Below are 21091 nucleotides of genomic sequence, written 5' to 3' on the forward strand. Positions count from 1 at the left end.
GGGTTTCCCATCACCCGAGAGCTCTGCAAGGGTAGGCTCCCCCTCCCCCCGCCCAGCACTCCAACCTCACCCTCAGCTGTACGTCCATGGGTCCCCGCCATGTATCTTCCAACAGAATCCCTGAGGACCAGGCTGGGCTCGGCTTGGGGGGTGGAAGATGCACCTCTGCCCAGCCCTGCCCTTAGGCGGTCACCTCCTGAATGTGAGGTGCCCGGTGAGCCCAGCTGGTGATGGCCCATGACAGGAAATGCCAGCTGAAGAGGGCCTGACCCAAGAACGGCAGCTTGGGGCGGGGCGCAGGGTTGCAGCCCAGTCGCTGGCCGGCCAAGTCTCTTCACCTTATGCTGCGAAGCTAAAATTACTTTTTTCAGAAGCCGGTGGATGTGAGCTTTTTTCATCAATGTTGTCCCTTTTCTGTACCCTCCCCACTTTTTCAGATCAGGTGCTCTGGATCCAAGCACTGGACAGAGTTAAAAAATAAGACTAGAACAGGAATCACATGACGCTGGCGTATCCAGCCTTTATTATAAAGCACGCTGCGCCCATCTGGCCGGTGACCTCTGCTGTCAGTGAGGTTGGCTGTGAAAGGGCCCCTCGACAGGGCAAGCACCCACAGCCCACCTCAGCACCCTTGCCCCCAGGGCTCCCCTGGTGATCCTGACCCGCTCCTGGGCCAGCAGGCTGGGGGTCCCAGGAGGCCCGAGCCCCCGCTGGAGGGCACCGCCTTCCTCTCACCCCACGTTCCAGTGCTCCATCTTCGGTCCGGCTGTCACCTGGGGGCTCATTCCCAAGCGTGAGGCCCCTCGGGCAAGTTTGGCCTCACACGGGTTCCCTCTGATGTTGCAGCCTGCTCTTGCCCTCCCAACCCCCCAGGTGGGCTGGTTTCAGCAGAAGCCACAAGCTCACCTTTCCACCTGCAGTGCTTTCCTGCTGTGCCTACCCCCAAGCGCACGGGGCCAGCCCTGACAGTGACGGACCAGGGCCTGCTTTTTGGAATCAGTGACCTTTAGCGCCCTCAGGATTTGTCGGAGGGCTGTGAACAGGATGGGGAGAGCATGGTGGCTGTGTCCCTGAGCCCCTCCCAGGCCACCGGGGCCCCACACCCTCACAAGAGACGTGTAATCCTTGAGGGCAAGGAACCCGGTCTCCAGCATGGTGCCCACCACTCTGCAGGTGGGGCTGTTGAAGGAATTCAAGCAGCAACTAAGACCCCTCCCTCGGTGCCATCAACAGCCTTGCTCTCCTCAGCACAAACCAGGGAGCTGCTTAGATGCCTGCAATGAGGCCACGTCACCCATTCTCCTGCAGAGACAAACTGGTGTCTCCCACAGGAAGCCTCTGCCCTGTGGTTCACACTGAGGTGAGCCCAGGGAGGTGGGCGACCTCGCGCCAGAGCTGCGATGGGGCCCAGGGTCACAAGGATCATTGCTGGGGCTGCATTTGGGGCCAGAGCCGCCCTCTTCGTGTGCAGGGCTCGGTGGCACCAGGGCCCCCCTTCTAGAGAGGACACCTTCGGCGGCCCTCGGGTGAGGCAGTCCCCAGCCCAGCAGAGCGAAACGGCTCCCAGACCCACCCTTGACGGGCCCCCTGACTCTTCAAGGCCCCAGGCCAGCCTGCGCTGTGCCTCATTCCCGCGCTGCCATCCAGGGCCGTGGGGACCGGCCAGAGCCACCTCCTGGGGTGCGGCCTTGGTTCCCCAGAGGGGACGAGGCTGGCGCCACGTGAGAGGTGGGAGGTCCTGTCCTGATAGCCGGTTCTCAATGCCAACTGCAGTCCAGCCTGCCGCCCAGGCTCCGGGGTGCAGAAGGATGAACGGCTGAGGCAGGACACTTGGCAGGAGGCGCAGTGCTGACGATGCCACCAGAGGCCACCCTCGCCCGGTGCCCGCCTGGGCTCTGAGGTCTGTCTCTCCACAGGCCCCTACAGGCGGGCAGGGCAGAGGACCGGCAGGCTGGCCATCGTGACCAGGAGCTCCCGGCCTGGGTCCCTGGGTGCCACCAGCTGGAGAGGCAGGTGGTGTAACATGCAAGACATCCTGAAGCCCCGTGCAGCTGATTGGTTAGACCCAGGGCCAGCGGAGGCCGCCAGAGCTCCTGCAGGTGTGCAGTCTTGACACACATGGAAGTGGAGGTGCCAGGTGGGCCCCAGCAGGTGCGGCTGGAGGCTGCTGCCCGGGCCTGGCTAGCCAAGCCTCCCTTCTCTCGTTCCCAAATCCTACATGCTGTTCCTCAGCTTTCAGATTTGACATACACATACATATGTGGTTTGGGGGGTTTTTTTGTTATTTTTGACTGGGGGTGGTTCCAAGGAAGAGTTTACGTCCTTGCTCTGGGGGCGCCCAGCCGTCCTACTGCCGTGCACAGCCCTCCCCTCCCGCAATGTAGCACCTGTCTGTGGCCTCTGCAGTCTCTGACCACCAGGAGGATGGGGCAGGTGAGGATGAGGGCAGAGCACTGAGGCAGGCAGAACCTCAACTCCGGCCCCACTGCCCCTCACAAGGGCTCTGGGTATCTCTGCAGGGCAGCCTCTGGGAGGCCTGGGAGGGCACCTCTCAGCCTCAGGCCACCAGCAGGATCCTGAATCTAGAGCTGGACGGTTACAGAGCCCTTGCCTTCTCCTTACAAACTGTGCCATCTAGGAGCCTAACTGATGGGGCCATGGGAAGCGGCTCCTCAGCCACGCCCTGGGCAGTGCCAGGAGCGGGAGAGAAGCCTGAGGGCAGGCTGGGCAGGGGAGCCTTGGAGGGGAGCTAAGGCACCGAGGGTTGTCCTGGCATGGCCGTCAGTGCCACAGGGCTGCTCCGGGGAAACGGGATGGCTCTGGGCCCTGGGGCTGGACAAAGTGGACTGTGGCTGGTGGGGGCACGGGGCGCTGGCCCGGCCACTGGTCCGTCACCAGGGCCCAGGTCTGGTGCTCGCCGACCCCACGGAACAAGAGAGCTGTTCAGAATGTTTTCTTAAGAAAAGTTAGAAATCCGAGTGGAATAGGAACCTACAGCCCTCGCTGCATCCAGAACCTTGGGGGGCCCCGAGTGCCGGGCACCGTCCTCCCTTCCCAGCCCACGGAGCCCTTCACCCCGGGGCCCTGAAGAGTATCTGTGAAAAACAGACTTAATGCGCTAAAACCAAAACGAGTGGTGTGCTTCCCAGTGAGACGACCGACTGCGTGGCTGTGGTCAGGAGGGATGGGAGTGCCGGGCTCTCGTCCGGTACAAGTGCTGGGCGGTGTGGACAGAAACGTGGCCGGAGGCCTCAGCCCCACAGGGGCCAGGGTGGGAGCACAGCCACCTGCTCTCCGAGAAGTGCTGTTGTGTGCCGGGCCTGCACGGGAGGGCACCTGGCTAAGACCGCAGACCCCACGTGTGCGCCTGCCCAGGGAGGGGGAGCAGGCACCCACGGCCTCTGCTCTGTCCCCACGTGAAACGCGGGCGCCAGTGGAGGGGACGGCCCTTCACCAACAGGGCTCCTCTGAGCCAGGCTGGCCTGGGATCCCTGCAACCCCGAGCCGGGGGCGTAGGCCACCCCAGGGGAGGGGAGGAGAGATGGGGAGGCTGTGTGTATCCCCTCCAAGTGCCGCAGGAGAAAGGCCACTGGGGGCTGCTCGGGCTGGCCTGGTCACACCCCATCATCAGGGACTGCAGGAGAGGGCCCGATGCCCCCCAGCCTCCGGGCCATGCTGATCAGTGAGCGAAGCTGCACCAGCTTCAGCGGCCCTACCTCCCGGGGGTCCCGGCTCTCCAGCCATCGCAGAGCTGTCTCCAGGCCCCGCACGGCCTCCCCAGCGGAGGGCACGGCGGCCTCCTCCTCCTCCTCTCCTCCTGCCGCGGCAGAGGGCAGGTTGGCTGGGGGCGGAGGGGCCCCAGGGACCAGCACGGGAGGCCGGCTGGGGCCTGGGTCCTCTCTGCAACCGTCGGGCAGCCCCCCGTCATCGTCCAGGTGCAGCCACTCGGCCACCTCCTCGGGCGCCAGCCGCTTGTAAGCCAGGGCTGCCAGGTGCGTGAGGTCGCTAAGCACCCTGCTGCGCTCCGCGGCCTCCTCGGCCTGGCCAGCTGGCTGCCCAGCGCACTCCTCCGCCGGCCGGGGCTCAAAGGCAGCCCGCAAGCCCAGCAGCCAGCAGCGCTCGATGCTGCCTGCCTGCACCAGGTCCCAGGAGAGGCCGGCCAGGTAGAGCATGTCCTTGAGCATGAAGCTCCGCATGAAGTCCAGCGGGGACCCCCCGGCGCAGGACACGGCCAGCCGCAGCAGCTCCCGCTTGTACAGCTGCTTGAAGGCGGCCACCACCCCCTGCTCCAGTGGGGCCGGGATGTGCGCCCGGCTGCTGCCCTTGGACAGGAACAGCACCCGCACCGCCCCGTCGGGCGTCTGCAGCTCCTCCGGAGGGCCCAGGGGCTCAGGCCGGCACCTCCTGGGGGTCTCCTCGCTCTCCTCCAGGGTGGGCATCCTGGCCGCAGGGCTGGGGCAGGGCGGGTGGGCGACCAGCAGCACAGCCTTCTGCTGAAGGCAGCTGCGGCGCAGGTAGCGCCTGACGCCTGGGACGAACTCTTCGAAGAACCAGCCGCGCAGCAGCGGGCGGCTAAGCCAGGCGTCGGGGCTGTAGCGGTAGGAGGCGGGGAACTTGTCCTGGTTGTGGTGGCGCAGGCTGGGTGGGTCCGGCAACTGCCCGATGACCAGCGGCTTCAGCTTGTGGCTGCCGGTCAGGTTGGCGGCCAGCAGCACCGTCACCCGGTCGCCCCGCCAGCGACGGCCGCAGCCCCCCGCGCCCAGGGGCGCGGCCTGCTCCGGAAGCAGCTTCCAGTAGAGGCCGGTGACGTTGGCGTTGTAGATCTGCTCGTCGCCGTAGCCGCCCTCGGCGGGGGCAGGGGAATTCAGGGCGCGGTCGGGCAGGGGGCCGGTGCGGGTGAGCTGCGCGGGCTCCTGCTTGACCGGCAGGCCGGGCGCGGGGCCGGCGGCCGGGGGCTCGGCCTCGCCGTAGATGCGCTGGCTGGAGATGCCGTGGCGCTTCTGCCAGCGCCAGAACCAGCCGTGGCTGGCCTTGAAGGTGCACTCGGGCCCGTAGATCTGGCGCGCGAAGGCCTCGGCCTGTGCTTGGATGAGCGGCCCCGACAGCGGCACGCCGTGCTGGCGCAGTGCCAGGAACCACGAGTAGACGGCGCGGTCGATCTCCTCCTCGTTGGCGAGCCGCATCTTCTTGCGCTGCGTGCCCACCTCGCCACCCAGCTGCTCCAGGAACCAGCGCAGCTTGGGCTCGTCCTTGAGCCAGCCGCGCAGCGTGCCGCCGGGCACGCCGAAGTCGCGGCACACGCTGGCCTGCCGCTCGCCGCCCTTGACGCGCTCGATGGCCTGCAGCTTGTCCTTGATGGAGTAGGCCTTGCGGAAGGCCATCTTCACAGCCACGCGGGGCCGCGGCCCGGGCGCGGGGGGCGGCGGCCGCACGGCGGGGACCGGGGCGGGCGCGGGGGGCCGCGGCGACTGCGCGGGGCGCCCGGGCGGGGGGCGGCGGCCGCGGCGCGGGGCCGGGCCGGCCGGGAGTCCCGCGGGGTACATGGTTGCTGCTGCGGCTGCGGCGGCAGCGGGGGCGCGGGAACCGGGGCCATACGCCCGGCCGGCCGGCCGCGCTGGGCGGGCGCTGGGGGCGGGACCGGCCGGGCCCTCCCCTTTGTCTCGCCCGCTCGGCGTGCGCAGGCGCGCTGGCCCCGCGCGGCCCCACCCCGCGCCGCACGTCACCCGGCACGTGCCGGCCGGTCGGCCCCGCCCGGGCCCGCCGAGTCCACCGGAGCTGCAGCGGAGGGGGGAGGGAGCCGGCGGCGCTGTGCCTGGCGGGTTGCTCCAGCTCCTCCGGGAATGGGCGAGCCCCGCGGCGGTCTCCCACTGTCTTCTGTCCTCGCATCCGCGGGGAGCGTCGCGCGGAGGGCCCAGGCAGCGCAGCGGGCCGTGCGCGCGGGCCGCGTCCCCCGCGTCCCGGCGCGTGGTAGAGCCCGCTGCTTCATTTCCCGTGCGCGGCCAGCGCGGCCCTCCCTTTTCTTTGCCGTCGCGCGCCGCCGAGCCTTCTTCGTTGGTCGGCGCGTCCTTGGCTGGCGTGTGAGTACCGCGGGTTGCGCCGCCAGGCCGCGGGGCCCGGGGGAGGGACGGCCCGCGCTGCGCCGGCGGGGATTTGGTGGGAGAGCCGCCGGCAGGCCGGCTCCGGGGCGCGGGACCGGGTGCGGGCTGGTGGCCGCGCAGAGGGGCGGAGCCCGCGGGCCACGTGCCGGCCGGACCCCTGCGGCTGCCCCGGCGGGAGGGCGGCTGCGGGAAGGTCGCGGCCGCGCTGGTCCCCGCCCCGGTGGGTGACAAGGATGTCTGCCCACCTGTGACCCGGGCCTGTAGTCCCTCCCCCTTTCTTTGTCGACGTTTGTGGAGCACCTATTTCACGTCGGTCTCTGGGCTTGGGGGACAGGCACGGACCCAGTCTTCGTGGAACCTGGAGAGCTCATGAACTCGGGGAAGAATAGGGATGTGATTGCTGGGTGACTCAAATACAGCGTTCTCTGAGAGGGATGGAGGATCTGGATTTGGATAAGGTGATCCGGGCAGGAGGCGATGTCGAAGCCAGTCTCTGAAGGGGAGGAGGATGCCTTCCTGAAAAGTGGGCACTTTCAGTGGAACGAAGAACGGAAAGACTTGTCCTGGAGCCAAGGGGGTGGAATGGGGCGGGGACCAGCACGACAGGGTTTGCAGAGTGAAGGGCCACCCTCGAGCAAGAGAGCTGTTGGTGTGGCTGAACTTTGGGGTGGTCCCTGCTTGTCACGAGAGCAGATTGACCCTGGCAAGTAACTGGTGAGGGAGTAGGCCTGGCCTGGGTCGGGGAAGGACCGGTCTTGCCTCCGAAGCAGCTCTGACACCCCTAGCTCCTAGGGAGTCCTCAACCATAAGTGGGTTGAGCCCCAACTCCGTGCTCAGCTCCAGACGTAGGTGTTCCCTGAGAAAGCTTGGCACACAGACTCCGAGGAGCAGGTGCCCTGTGCCACCTCTGCGGGGCAGTCAGGCCTGGGCCCCGTGCCAGTGCCGGGGTGCCCTGCAGCTCTCCATCTCCTCACCTTGGAGCGCTGCTGCTGTGCCTTCCCCTCCAGGAGCCTGGAGGGCAAACATGCTTGACCAGTGTTTTTGTGAGTGAAGGTTTATTGAAGGTGGTCCTAAATAGGCGGACACACAGAACGTCTCCAGTGCGTCGTGCTCTGGTGTCAGCTTTTCCAGGGCTGCAGGCAGGAAAGGCTGGCGTGAGCCCTGGCCCTGTGTCCCTGTTTTAAGATGGCACGTGTGAATTCGAAGTGGGGGGCAGTGTGACATTTGTGTGAAGTACAGGCCCCAGAATGAGACACGGAGTCCCAGATTCTCACCTCACCGACCCAGAGCCTCAGTTTACCCCACTCCCGTCTCCCAGCTGTGTGAGGTGTCAGGTGTACTCAGAATGGTCGAGGAGCCGTGTGCAGTGCTGGAGCCGCCCTAGGGAAGGGGGCAGAGGCACCTGGCGGTCAGGGTAGATAGACCGGGGCACCACAGACTGGGATAGAAATAGAACCAACGGCCACGGCGTTGTAGCACAAACGTCATGCAGCTGGCTGGGCCTCAGGTGGGGTGACTTGGGCAGCCGCAGTGTGAGTCCTGAGTCTTGGGGTGCAGGGGCCCCCCTCCATGCCAGCAGGACAGGTTGGCATTTCTGAGTGGGGCTGGACTGTCCACGAGTCAGAGGTGGGAAAGCTTCTGAGTAGGAACTTGGGGCTGTGGAGTTCGCCTCTAAAGGAAAGCAGAGGGCGTCACTCCCGTGCCGTTGCCCCGCTGCTTGGCTCGTTCTCATCAGCTGAAGCATGCTGAGTGCTCGCCTCATCCTCTTGGACACCGCACGCGTGGAAGCTCTATTGTGCAGCACTGGCCAGGCCACGCCAGCCAGGGGCCCCATCTCCCTACACCTCACCGATTCCCACTTCCTGTGGAAGGGGGGGCAGAGAGCTTTGACCCCTCGGTGGATGACCTGGGAGCCCCTGCGTGTGTGTGACTGCGATGGGGTCATGTGGGGACCTGGTTACCTGAGACTGTCTGGAGGATGAGAACGAGGTGTGGAGGACGGAGCCGGGGGAGGGGGCAACCCTCACCCCTCCCAGAAACCTTCCCCATTCACCCAGCCTCACGGGGACCTCTTGGCAGATTGGTGGGCACGGCTCTGCCAGGCCATGTCCTCACCTTCAGGACCCTCCAGCCAGGAGTATCCTGGTCGGGGACTGCTGCCAGGTTCCCTGTACTGGCTCTGCAAGAACTGCCCTCCCAGCTGGGCAGAGACTGAGAAGGACTCCCAGCCCCCAGAGTCCCTCAGCACAGCCAGGAGTGCTGATTTGCAGGGCGCTGGGCTGGGGGAGTTGCAGAGGAAGAGCTGCCCGCTGCCTTCGCGCCAGATCCTGGTGGCTGGGTGGGCTGTGATCCCTCCGGGGCCTCCCACACCTCCGTGCCCCCTCGTGCCCCCTCTCGTGGGAGCGGTCTTGACATGCTTTATGCCCCAGGGCTGGTCCTTAGTGGCAGGCAGCTTGCTCTTGGCCCTGCAGGTGAGGAGGGCCGGGTGGGACTGCTTTCTCTGGCTCCCAGCTCTGGTGAGCTCTTCTCCCCGTGCCCCACTGTTACCTGGGGAGAGGGCGCGGGAGAGGACGCCCGACCGCCCCTGTAGGACGCCTGGTCCCTAGCCAAGAGCTCTGTGCTTCCCCGGTGGCGTCCTCGCGGGAAAGCGTTCAGACTCAGAGTGGTTCTTCTCCTGGGAGAGATGCTGCTTTCTCTGGCTCCCAGCTCTGGTGAGCTCTTCTCCCCGTGCCCCACTGTTACCTGGGGAGAGGGCGCGGGAGAGGACGCCCGACCGCCCCTGTAGGACGCCTGGTCCCTAGCCAAGAGCTCTGTGCTTCCCCGGTGGCGTCCTCGCGGGAAAGCGTTCAGACTCAGAGTGGTTCTTCTCCTGGGAGAGGTGGGCCCCGAGGAGCACGGGAGCGTTCAGGGCCGCGTTCAGGGATGGCGGAACGCAAGGAAGCAGAGGTGGGCCCCTGCCGCTGACGTCGGGGGCTGTGCCGGCTGTCCTGGGGGTCTCATCCTCCAGCAGCCCTGTGGGTGCTCTTGGCCCCATCCTGGCACTGGCTTTACCAGGCAGCCCTCAGCTGTCTGGTCACCTCCCCAGGTGACAGCGCTCCTGTGCGGTGTCTGTGGGGAGCCCTGCTCCCGAGCCAGAGCCTTGCGACACGCCCCCTCTGGGAACCTCATCTGCTAAGAAGCCCCTACAGTGGGTGTCTTCGGAGAGCCTGCCCGGGACCTCTGTGCACGCCTGTCTCCTGCCTGCTAGCCTCTGTGTTTGCCCCGCAGGACACCTCGTGCACCTTGTCCCGGGGTGACTTGATGCTGGCGCTGGCCGCGGTGTGGGGTAGACAGGGGAGGCCAGGGGCCTAGGTGGCAGGGCTGACTGGGTCCTCAGCTCCTGGTTGCCACCTCTTGTGGATTCAGGGCCGGGCACCCCGTCTGTCCTCTTGTGCACCCTTCAGTGCCGGCCCGCGGGGACAGCGCACCCGGCCCACCTGGCCTCTCGCCCCCACAGTGGCCCTGCTGAGGGAGAGGCCCTGTCCGGCGTGGGCACTGGGGCTGGGTGGCCGCCAAGACCTTCAGCCAGGTCCTTGTCGTCTTACACCTGGTCCAGCGGTCTGGACCCAGTGGCAGTGCAGGGGCGGGGGGAGCCCACCACAGCCCTGATCCACGTGGGCAGCGGGGCGCTCGAGGTGCTGGCTCCCCTCCCCAGGTTGGCTCAGCTCAGTGAGGAGCTCAGATGGGGCCTCCCAGGGCCGCCTGGCTCCGGCCAACAGGAACCCCAGGATCTGCCCATTTCGAGTGAGGAAGGAGCAGCGCCGCCCTGGGCGCGGACCCGGCCGCCCCCCGGGATTTGGCTGCTGGGTCTTTGCTCCGGCGCTCGCCTTTGTTCCCCACAAGCTTGCCTCCACGCCGCCTCACCGAGCAGCTTCTGAGAAGGCCCCCCAGCCTGCTTGGGCCACCCTGTCTGACTGCCTTTAACTTTGCTGCTTTCTCTTCATGCTGTCCTAGGAGATCAAAGCGAAAGTAAGTACTTGCCCATCCCAGGCTCCTGTGTCCCCTTCACCCGAGCCAGGGGACCCCCAGCCCAGCCCTCAGCACGCCCACCTGTTGGGTGTGGCCTCAGTGCCTTCCTGGGCTGAGCCAGCTCCTGCCCCGGCAGTAGGGTGGGCACCCCGTGAGCAGGTCAGGACTGGCGTGCACCTTCTGCACCTGTGGGCGGGGCAGGGTGCCACCGCCCCGGCCAGCCCCTGGTCTCAGGCCCTGCCCCTTGCTCACAGGCATCTCGAGAAGGGGCCTCCCCTCCCCCGAACCGTGACTCTTAGAGCTCTGAGCAGAGCCTGGTCTGATGTCAGGAGCTGAGGACAGCGTTTAGGCCGCTAGGTTCACGCAAGGCTTCCGCACTGGGGGGTCAGCCTGGTGGGCAGAGCTGAAGGGGCCAGACCAGCCCTGACCCGCGCTGCGCTGCTTTGGTGAGGGTCCGCTGGAGAGGTCAGAGTGCAGACAAGCCCAGCCTGGTAGGCCTGCAGCCCTCGGGGACAGTGGGTGATGTCACAGTGCCCCACCTCCTGGGCATTGGCTCCCGCCCCCCAGCACTGCCTCTGCAGTCAGCCTGGCTTGGTAAGTGCTGCTGGCCCGGGGAGGGAGGCTCGAGGGGGCGGCCAGGGACCTCTCTGAGCCTGGGCCTCCGCCCCTGCATCGGGTGCCATGAGAGACCCCGGCGAGCCCCTCAGAGCACAAAGGGGAGTCCCCCTGAAGTCCCAGGTCAGTCGGGACTTGGCCCACACGTCCCGGGGTGATTGGAATTGGGTTTGGGTTTTGGTTGGGGGTCTATGAGGGAAGGGCTGTAGGCCCTGCAGTGAGTGGCAGCAAGGGTGAAGGTCTGCCCCCTGGGGGGCTCCTCTCCTGGGGTGAGGGCCCGGCCGGTCTGCCCTCGCTTCGGCTCCGCCAGGTGACCTCGCAGCAGCAGGAGGCGCGGGGGCCATCCTACAAAGGGGAGTCCCCCTGAAGTCCCAGGTCAGTCGGGACTTGGCCCACACGTCCCGGGGTGATTGGAATTGGGTTTGGGTTTTGGTTGGGGGTCTATGAGGGGAGGGCTGTAGGCCCTGCAGTGGGTGGCAGCAAGGGTGAAGGTCTGCCCCCTGGGGGGCTCCTCTCCTGGGGTGAGGGCCCGGCCGGTCTGCCCTCGCTTCGGCTCCGCCAGGTGACCTCGCAGCAGCAGGAGGCGCTGGGGCCATCCTGAGGGCCAGCTGCTCAGCCCCGGGCCAGTCGGCCTGTGCTTCTGCCTCTGGGCGGGCACAGGGGCCAGAGTAGGGTCTGAGGGGAGGAGTCCCTGCGCTAGTTAAGGCCGTCCTCTAGAGCAGGCCAGCCAGGGGTGAGCTCGGGGACCCCTAGGTGCACCCTAAGAGCAGACTGGCCTCTAGGGCTTTCTGGGCTTGAGCTTCTTCTAGCCGGAGGCTGTGGTGGCCCAGGCCCCTGGTTCTGCTGAATAGGGGCCGCTGTAGAATGCTGGGCTGCCCAGCAAGGGGGCTAGCCTTTACGGAGCACCATGCCCGGAGCAGGATGGGGCCCCTGTGCCAGCGGCAGGGCCGAGGCCATCGCCTCGTGGCTGTTCGCGCACGCCCCGTGGCCCGGCAGCCCTCAGTCTCTCAGTAGCCCTCAGGGCTACTCTGAGCTCAGGCTTCTGGACAGAGGCTTATCCAGTAGCCACAGTGGCAGGTGTGCAGAGCCCCTTCCACCAAAAGGCGCTGGAATGCGGGGAGGATCCCGCGTCCTAGGACAGGACTCGGAGGTTCCCACATGGTCCCTTTAGTTTAGATGCACCCACGGGTGTGAGTTGATTGTCTCCTGGTCAGGAGGCATCGGCCGCTGACCAAGGAACCTGATTCTTAACTGCCAGACCCGCTGGGCTCCTTCCCTTTTAGACACTCACTCCCTGGCATCTCCCCTGATGTGGCCTCGCAGGGGTGGGTGCTCCACCCTCTGCTCCCAGGTGCCCCTTGGCTAAGATCCTGCAGCTTCCCTCGGAACATGCACTGCTCAGGGTGGCGGTGTGGCCGTGCAGGTGGGGGACTCAGATCAGGCAGAGTGTGCCAGGAGCGGGGCCATCCTCTGAGACCACCAAGTGCCTTTCTATAAAACAGAAGCCCCAGTGCCTCAGGGAGGTGGCCAGGCTTAGCAAAAGCACAGGATGTCCAGTTAAAGTTTCAGCTGAACAACGACTGACTTTTCAGCATAAGTGAGTCTCTAACGTCTCACGTGACACACTTGTTCTAAGACTCATTTGCTGTTGACGTAAAAGTTGAATTAGCTGAGTGCGGCCTGTGTTTATTTGGCAGCTGTTCTTGGGGTTCACCGAAGAGGTTTCTGTAGCCAAAGAGGTTTGGAAAGTGTTCTCTGGGCCCCCTTGGAGAGCCTGGGTGCGTGTTGGATGAGAAAAGACAAGTTTTGCAGTTAGGAGGGTACACACACGCAAACACAGCACGCGTTATGTGCTAGTGTGTGTTTACTGCTTCCCCAGCTCCCCGTGCATGCTGCCCCGGGGCTCCCCATCCGGGCGGCCGAGCAGGGAGGGGCGGGGGCGCCGTCTGCCCGCGGCCCGCGGTGTTGCAACTGCCCTTTGTGCTTGCTTTTTAACGCTGCGTGGAAGATGAGGAGCAGGAAGGCCTCCTGTGCCCTGGAGACGGTCTGGGAAGACAAGCAGAAGCATGGGGAAGCCGAGCGGCGCTTCTACGAGCACGAGGCCACGAGAGCCGCCACGCAGCAGCTCCCGGCCGAGGCACTGGCCGTGAACGGGCCGAGCCGGGAGGATGAGGCCGAGGAGGCGGACGCCCCCAACGGCAACGGCAGCAGCGAGCCCGGGAAGAGCCACGACGGGAAGAAGCCGTTGCAGAAGCCGAGGAAGCGCTCCCCGAAGGGCTGGCTCAGCCAGGCGGACCTGGCCCTCGTGGGCCTCTCAGCCGACCACGTCTGGCTGGACAAGCCGCTTTTCGACCAGGCGGAGAGCTCATACCGCCAGAGGCTGGCAGATGCGGCCGCCCAGGCAGCCCGGCCCCCCGCCCTGGCCCCTGGGGCCCTCTGCGCCCACGGAAGCCAGGTGGCCTGCCACCACGTGACCTGGGGTGTCTGGGTCAACAAGTCTTCCTTTGACCAGGCTGAGCGGGCGTTCGTGGAGTGGTCTCGGGCCTTGCTGCTGGCCGCGGAGGGGAGCGGCGGGCAGGGGGCTCCCGACACGGGCCAGTGGGCGGCCGCCCCCGACCTGCGCCTCATCCGCCAGCCCAGCCCGCCGGCCCACGGCCAGCCCCCGCTGGGCAGCCTGCAGGCGCTGGTGCGGGAGGTGTGGCTGGAGAAGCCCCGCTACGACGCGGCCGAGAGGGGCTTCTACGAGGCCCTGTTTGACGGCCACCCCCCTGGGAAGGTGCGCCTGCAGGAGCGAGCCGGTCAGGCTGAGGGTGCCCGGCGCGGCCGCAGAGACCGGCGGGGCCGCAACGCCGTGGGAAGCCGGCGGCTCGGGCCGCGGCGGGTGGACGGGGAGGCCCCCTCTGCCCTGCCCTACCGGTACTTCCTGCACAAAGACGCCGAGGCCCCCTGGCTCAGCAAGCCGGCCTACGACAGCGCAGAGTGCCGCCACCATGCCGCCGAGGCCCTGCGCATGGCCTGGCGCCTCGAAGCTCCGTCCCTGGTTCACCGACCCAGCGCCCGGTCTGGCCCTTCCATGTCCAGCCTGAGACCCAAGTAGGGAAAACGTGCCGGGCGGGTGCCTGGGCTTCCCCGGGCTGGGCTGGGTGGCCGGCTGCTCCCCTCCCTGCCCCCACCCCGGCGGGGCTCCTCCCAACACTCCTGGACCAGCTGAGTTGGATGCTGGCGGGGGTCGGGCAGGGATTGCTATCTGCCCCTGGGGCATTGCAGCCTCTGGGGTCACCCCCACCAAGTTGGGGGAGGGAAGGGGTCCACGTGGGCCTGAATCTGTCTTGCGCAGGCTTTCCCCTTTGGGCAGGCAGCTTCCACAGTCTCCCTTGACTCTCATGGGACGGGGGAGCCATGAAGGCTCCCGGCCCCCAAGCCCCGCTGGGCTGCTTGCCTACCTGTCCCGCTGTCTCCCCCGTCTCCTTGTCCAGAACCACCTGAGGTGAGGTGGGCGTCTCAGGTGCTCTAGCACGCGGCCGGTCCAGCGGCCTGAGTCTGGAAGACACCCACTGGGTGAGGCCAGTTTGCCTTCAGCCTGTGGACCCCGCGGTCTGGCCCCCAGAGCGGTTTTATGCGGTGCCAGCTGGTCTCTGGAGGCCAGAGCGTGGCCGTGGAAGGGATCCCTTAGCCCGCTGGGCTCAGGCAGGCGGGCAGAGACTGTTGGACTCGGGGCAGACTGGGGGCCCCCCAGTGGGAGAGGCCCTGGGCCTCAGGTGGGGCCAGAGGGGATGTGGAGGGGCCTCCCCGGACCCCAGACTCCCGGCGGGAGCCCCTCGGCTCCTTGGTGGGGTTGGATGTGCTGCTTTGACGGGATCCTGGCCTCGGTGCGAGGGGCGGGTGTGGGGCCCACCGCCGGGGGCGCGGTCGCCGTCAGGCAGTACATGTGCGCGCGGGGTGGCGTGGAACTGAAACTGTTCAGCGATGCCTCTTCGAGGTGGGGTGGAGGGGAGTCACGGGGCTCAACCTCCCTTGTCACGGGGGGACACCTGGCGAGGTCCAGTGATGGCCTGGCATCCTCAGCAAAGAGAGTCGGTGAGGTTGGGTCCTTTTCTGTTGCACTTGGTGAGGGACAGGGCGGTCCTGAGTCAGCAGACTTTGTCATCTGTGAGAGTTCGGGCTCTGGGCCCAGGTCGGTGGCAGCTCCCCCGCCTTGCCGAGCGGTGGGAAAGCAGCAGACTGCAGATGTGCCAATACAGCGATTTGCAAAAACGGACAGTGGCGGGATCTGGCTCACAGGCCGGAATTTGCCAGGCCCTGGTCTAGAGCAGCAGTTCTCAAACTTGCTGGTGTTGTGATATTAAGAGAGCTTTTGTTTTGTCTATTAGTTTTTCCTAGCTTAGTACTGAAATGTAGAAGTACTTACTTGTTGAAAAATAATAACAAGCTTTTTACACGTTAATGACATGCAGGAAATAACTTTCCTGAACAAAAAAGTTCGGTGAACTAAGTGGCCTTGTTTTACATTTTTGAAAATTTTGTGTCTGGCTTAATAGGAGGCAGCTGGATTCTTAAACTTGCTTGTGCGTTGTCTGTTGGTGTATGTTGTCTGACAAATCCAGCCTTGAACAGTTGTGCGATTGGCAAAGGGAGGAGGACCTTGGGGACCCCCAGAGGTTCCTGGCCATGCTTTGAGAGCCGCTGGTCTTGGGGACTGGCCTGGGGGCCACCCGCCTTAGCGGGTGAAGGAAGCCCGCGTGGGGTCGGGGAGGGGCTCGCAGGCTCGCTGTGGTCCCTGCTGAGAACCTCTGGTGCTCTGCCTTGGGGCCTGGAGCCCTTGTCACCCAAGGACCGGGGTCCGGGCTGTCGGAAGGGGCGCTTGTGCAAGCCAGCCCTGGCGTCTGCAAGGAGGTGCCCCCTCCTCCCGGCCAGGCTGTCTTAGTCTCTCCTCCCCTCTCAACAGGAAAATGGCCACAAACTTTCTAGTCCACGAGAAGATCTGGTTTGACAAGTTCAAATATGACGACGCAGAAAGGAAATTCTACGAGCAGATGAACGGGCCCGTGGCCGGCTCCTCACGCCAGGTAGGGGCTGCTGCGCTTGGGGTCTCGGGGTGTCTGTGCCAGCACAGTGGGACACGGCACATTGGGCCCAGGTGGCCCTGCTGCAGGTTCTGGGGTTGGTTCTTCAGAGGGCGGCTGCCTGGCTCCTGAGGAGCTGGAGCTGCTCTTGTGTCTCGTGTGGGCAGGGCGCTCCCAGCATCTCTAGGTGCCCATCAGGACCTGCGACACGTGGCCCGGCTGGGCTTGCAGGCCGCGTGCACCTCAGGCCCTGTCGTCAGGGCCACAGGACTCCATCCTTTTCCGTCCTCAGTCCCGTGAGGTTTTGTTTTGTGCAGGGCTTTTCCTGCTCTCTCCACACGAGGCTGCCTTTTTAAATTATTATTATTATTATTATTATTTTAATTAAAGAGTTGTTCTTTTTGTACCATCTGCAGGAGAACGGCGCCAGCGTGATCCTCCGTGACATCGCGAGAGCCAGAGAAAACATCCAGAAGTCCCTGGCCGGAGTGAGTACCGCCCTCACGCCCAACAGCATGCCCGGCGTTTCCCCCGGTACTGATGATGACGTTGCCCCCTCGGAGCAAAGCCAGGGTGCGGCGGGCAGCACCGTGTCCCCACGTGGCCCGAGGAGACATCCTTCCTCTCGCGTCCTTGCTGAGCTTGCGGGCGGTCACTGGGACTCCCCCCTTGCCACGGCTGCTCGTGTGGTACCCGGCCTGAGGCCTTTTCCTTCCTGCTCGCTCCCTGCTCCGAGCGTGAGGGGCTGGCGCATGCCGTGCTTCCTCCCTTCTCTCTTGGGCGTGGCCCTCCCCGGAGAGATGGGTTCACAGGGTGTGCTGAGTCCAAGTCATAGAGTCACCACTGTCTTGAATCTGAGGCCCAGAGAGGGGCCCTGCAGCCCAGCTCGGGCTCCAGGTCCCACATGAGATCAGGAGAGGGAAACGGTCATGTGCAGTCTGTCCCTGGCCTGGCCGGGGAGTGTGTCCCTCGGGGCGGCAGCCCCGCTGCCTCACCTTCCTTCTCAGAGGATTGTCTGGGCTACAGAGTGGTATCTCAGCCTCGAAGGCCAAGTGTCAGCAGAGCTGTGTTCCTTCTGGAGACTCCAGGAGAGAATCCATTTTCTTGCCTTTTCCATCTTTGAGAAAGCTGCCCACATTCCTTGGCCTATGGCTTCTAGCCAGCAGCGTCACGAGCGTTGACGTCTATTTCCGTCACATTTCTTTCTCCTGCTTCTGTCTTATGTGGACCTTTGCGATGACGCTGGGCCCACCTGGATAATCCAGGGTAACCTCCCCACATCCAGATCCTCGACCTCATCACATCTGCAAAAGTCCTTTTTGCCACGTGAGGTCATCTTTTTACAGGGTTTGGGGACGTATTTGGTAACTTTCTACCTGCCACAGCTGGCCTGGATATACTGGCCCCTGGCCGTCAGCTGGGCGGCCCTGGGTGGGTGTCCCCCAGGAAGCGGTGCCACCACTGTCTGCCCAGCAGGCCCTGCTTTGTACGTGGCCCCCACGTGCTCCTGCCTTGCCTTCTGCCCATTAGCCCCAGGTCCCGCCTGCCGCCCTCTGTTTGCTGAGCACGTTCAGGCCGGGCAGCCACGGCATCGAGGTGGCGCAAGGTCTCTGCGCTCAGGCCAGGCATGTCGGGCTCCAGTGCTCAGATGGCTGCGGCCCTGGAGATTCTTAGGCTGTTAGAACTCTTCCCCCACTGGGCCTCAGGGCCCTGGCTGTTGGGGTCAGCTTCGGGGTCCTGGTCTTCAGGGAATTCACCCGGGCACCCGTTAGGGCTTGGGGACGGGTCTGCTGAGGCTGCTGTAAATAACGAAGCAGCACAGACCAGGTGACCGGAACAACAGAAATTTATCTTTTGATGATCAGGAGGTTCAAAGTCCAGGATCAGGGTGTGGGTGGGGTCGGTTCCTCTTTGGTAGATGGCGGTTTCCTTCCTGTGTCTTCTCTCTCCGTCCACATTTTTCCACGAGGACACCGGTCGTTGGATTAGGACCACCCCAGTAACGTCGTTGTGAAGACCCCCTCTTCAAATCCTCCCCCGCTGTGAGGCCCCGGCGGCAGGGGCTCCCACGGGAACCGCAGAGGAACGTTGTTCGGCTGCCAGCCGGCCCGGGAAGGGTGCTACTGGCCCGGCCCCAGGCTTGGATTGGGGCGGGGTGGGGCTCAGCAGACACTGGGATCCCAGAGGCTCCTGGGGACCGCGCGTGGTGCCAGGCACAGGGCTGGAGGCCGGGATGGAGGGTTCTGGATTCGGAACCTTGGTATGGCACTGCCCCCGAGGCCACCAGGTGGCTGCCTGCGGCCTGCTGTTGTGGGCTCCGACTGGACTGGGTGGCCTGGGCCCGCCTCACTGAGTGCCCTGGCTTCCTTCTCGGTCCGGGTGGGCAGGGTGGGCCCGGGGCCTAGACACCATGGAGTGGCCTGGTGCTTACTGGGCCGGGCGGTGGTGACCCCATGGCCCCCAACAGCCTGGTCTCTCCCCTGCCACTTCCTCTTGGCCTTGCAGCAGGTGGGGCCCTGCCCTCCCAGAGCCTGCATCCTCGGGACCCATCCACAGTTGGTCCTCGCTTGGTGGTGTTGCCGGGGCTGTGTCAGGAGGTCCCCGGGGCCAGGCAGCAGGCACAGCAGGGCAAAGGCTTGAGGCTCCAGCCTGCCTTGAGGCACCGGGACCTGGTTCATTTGCTTAGCAGGCACAGATCCACCGGGAGAGACGGCCTGGCCTTGGGGAAGCCTGCTGAGAGGGGGTGGGGCCTGAGGATGCAGGTTGGCGGGGGCTGGCGGGGGCTTCGTGGGGAACCGCTGGTCCTGGGAGCCGAGCCGTGGGAAGGAGGCTGGAGAGGAGGTCACGCGCCAGGTGGTGGCGGCTGCGACTCGGCAGGGGCGGTCAGCTGTGGGTGGACGGGGCTGCCATTTACTAACCAGAGTAGGAGGTCGGGGGTGGGCGCTTGGGTTGACCTGAGGAGGGTGGTGGGGTGAGCAGAGCCCACTCTGGTCCTGGGGGCTGGTCAGTTCTCCTTCCCCAGCCACACGTGCCACTTGGCCAGCTCTGCTGGGAGTTCTGTGTGGCGGGAGCTGGTGGGTCTAGGAGACGGTGTCAGCTTAGCACTGCCCGTTGGTCCCAGGGCAGGGAGCCAGGCGTGTGTCAGCCTGTCCTCTCTGGAGACCTTCACCTTGGTAGTGCCCTGGGGGTGTGCAGACCAGGGGAGGAGGCCACCCCTATGGCTTCCCTACGGCTGCTTGGTGGGTGGGCCCCAGGCCCCAAGTCTTTATCTTGATTGGACATTGGAGGAGGGCAGAAGCCCTCTGGGAAGGGCTTCTGTGCACCATCCTTGGAGCCACTGTATTGGGGTGTAGGGGTTGCTGAATGGCCTGCATGCGGGCCTCTGCAGCGTAACTTGGGTCTGAGCTGTGGCGTCCCGTGGGTGAGCTTCCTGGGCAGTGCTGCCTGGGTCAGATGACGGGGGCTCGTGGTCAGGGAGGAACCAGAGGAGGCTGGTGGCCAGGCCAGGGTCCCTGGGTCACCCAGAGCTTTCAAAGGCAGGCAGGTGTGTGGCCCTGGCTGCTGCGGGGTGGCTGTCCCCTGCACTGGCATGCTCCTTCCTCCTGCCCCCAGTGGGCTCCTCCACTGCTGTCCCCTCCTGTTTCCAGCTCAAGGCTGTGTTGCCCGGTCTTCCTGAGGCGCTGGGTCTGGCTGCCCCTGGAGCTGTGAGTCCTTTGCTTCCTCCCACCCGCCCGGCAGTGGCAGCCCTGGCTCAGCTCTGTGCTGCCTCCGTGTTAGGGCCGCCCTGGGTTCCTGCTTCCTGTCCTGTGCGGCTGAGGTTGCCACATGCCACTGGGGCATGGGCTTCCTCTCCCTTGCCTGGGTGGAGCATGGCCGGAGGACCCCGTGGGGCTTGATGGGCTTCTCATCCAGCTTAGGGCTCTGCTTCCGAATGGCTGTGAATGGGGGGGACCCCAAGGAGCAGGCTAGGGTATGAGCCATTCCTCTCCCCCTGCCTTGCAGAGCTCAGGCCCTGGGGCCTCCAGCGGGCCCGGTGGAGACCACAGTGAGCTCGTCACCCGGATTGCCAGCCTGGAAGTGGAGAACCAGAGCCTGCGAGGGGGTGAGGCCCTGGGCCTGATGGGCGGGGAGCCCCACCCCAGCCCTTGCTGCCTGACTAGCATCCCCTTTGCCCCCGCAGTGGTGCAGGATCTGCAGCAGGCTGTCTCCAAGCTGGAGGCCCGGCTGAGTGCACTAGAGAAGAGCTCACCCGCCCACCGGGCCACAGCTCCGCAGACCCAGGTGAGGGCCCTTCCCCCGCCAGGGACCCACACCTGGCACTGAGGAGCAGGAGGCCCTCCCGGCTCCCGGCCCCCATGTGGGCTGGCCCAGGCAGCAGTGGAGGGCTAGAGGCCTGGGGTCCCGGCTGCATGGGTCCCAGTCTCCCCTCCCGTGTGGCAGCACGTGTCTCCCATGCGCCAAGTGGAGCCCCCCACCAGGAAGGTGGCCACCGCCACAGAGGACGACGAGGACGACGACATTGACCTGTTCGGCAGCGACGAGGAGGAGGACAAGGAGGCTGCCCGGCTGAGGGAGGAGAGGCTGCGGCAGTACGCCGAGAAGAAGGCCAAGAAGCCCGTCCTGGTGGCCAAGTCCTCCATCCTCCTGGATGTCAAGCCTGTGAGTGGCCCGCCTCTGCCCCTCCCCTCCCGGTGCCCTGTGGTCCTGGAGGGATCAGCGCCGGGCGGGGCGGGAGTCAACTGAGACTGTGTTCATGGTGGGGGCGGGCTCTGACCCAGCTCTCCTCCCCTCTCCTCCCCAGTGGGATGACGAGACGGACATGGCCCAGCTGGAGGCATGTGTGCGCTCCATCCAGCTGGACGGGCTGACCTGGGGGGGCTCCAAGCTGGTGCCCGTGGGCTACGGCATCCACAAGCTACAGATCCAGTGTGTGGTGGAGGACGACAAGGTGGGCACGGACCTGCTGGAAGAGGAGATCACCAAGTTCGAGGAGCACGTGAGTGAGGGGGCCCACACAGGGTAGGGGCCTGGGGGTGTCCCACGTGAACCTCTGGCCAGGCACGTGGGCGCTTGGGCCTTTGGGAGACAGGGCCCCGTGTGACCACCAGCCTCCCTCTCCACAGGTGCAGAGCATTGACATTGCTGCTTTCAACAAGATCTGAGCCCTGGCGCTGGCCTGAGCGTGTGAAGCCTTGCAGCCAATAAAGACTGAGATTCCAGTCCTCTGGCTCCTCTCCTGGTTTGGGCCCTGCGGGTGGGCGCGCTCGGCGAGCCGCGCTCTGCCGGGCCCCCCCAGCCTCAGGCTTG

The 21091-nt window shown here is 65.5% G+C and overlaps 2 protein-coding genes across 4 annotated transcripts; one reads left to right on the top strand and one right to left on the bottom strand.

Annotated features, from left to right (window-relative positions):
- Positions 1–501: 501 nt before the first annotated feature.
- TIGD5 (tigger transposable element derived 5) lies at positions 502–5543 on the bottom strand. Its single transcript, XM_007113118.3, has one exon. The coding sequence runs from the start codon at positions 5541–5543 to the stop codon at positions 3615–3617; it is 1929 nt and encodes a 642-aa protein (XP_007113180.2). The 3' UTR covers positions 502–3614.
- Positions 5544–5792: 249 nt separating this feature from the next.
- EEF1D (eukaryotic translation elongation factor 1 delta) lies at positions 5793–21003 on the top strand. Of its 3 annotated transcripts, none has more exons than XM_024117540.2 (9): positions 5972–6077; positions 15667–15787; positions 16201–16272; positions 19432–19488; positions 19787–19886; positions 19965–20065; positions 20225–20443; positions 20586–20780; positions 20908–21003. In XM_024117540.2, exons 2-9 carry the CDS (start codon positions 15671–15673, stop codon positions 20944–20946), a joined length of 900 nt encoding a protein of 299 aa, XP_023973308.1. In that variant the 5' UTR covers positions 5972–6077; positions 15667–15670; the 3' UTR covers positions 20947–21003. The 3 variants fall into 3 exon arrangements, with proteins under 3 accessions (XP_023973309.1, XP_023973308.1, XP_007113169.2); XM_007113107.4 differs by lacking the exon at positions 5972–6077 and adding an exon at positions 12618–13814; XM_024117541.2 differs by lacking the exon at positions 19432–19488 and having other exon boundaries at positions 5793–6077.
- Positions 21004–21091: the final 88 nt, after the last annotated feature.

The sequence above is a fragment of the Physeter macrocephalus genome, chromosome 15 (assembly GCF_002837175.3).
Source record: "Physeter macrocephalus isolate SW-GA chromosome 15, ASM283717v5, whole genome shotgun sequence".
Classification (NCBI taxonomy): Eukaryota; Metazoa; Chordata; class Mammalia; order Artiodactyla; family Physeteridae; genus Physeter; species Physeter macrocephalus.

What these genes read in the sequence shown, in the direction of transcription:
- TIGD5 (XM_007113118.3), bottom strand. Translation starts at nt 5,543, where the DNA reads ATGTACCCCGCGGGACTCCCGGCCGGCCCGGCCCCGCGCCGCGGCCGC.
- EEF1D (XM_007113107.4), top strand. Translation starts at nt 12,730, where the DNA reads ATGAGGAGCAGGAAGGCCTCCTGTGCCCTGGAGACGGTCTGGGAAGAC. An exon ending in TGGCCGGCTCCTCACGCCAG is followed by an intron (nt 15,788 to 16,200) that starts GTAGGGGCTGCT and finishes TACCATCTGCAG; the next exon opens with GAGAACGGCGCCAGCGTGAT. An exon ending in GTCTGGCTGCCCCTGGAGCT is followed by an intron (nt 19,489 to 19,786) that starts GTGAGTCCTTTG and finishes CCTGCCTTGCAG; the next exon opens with AGCTCAGGCCCTGGGGCCTC.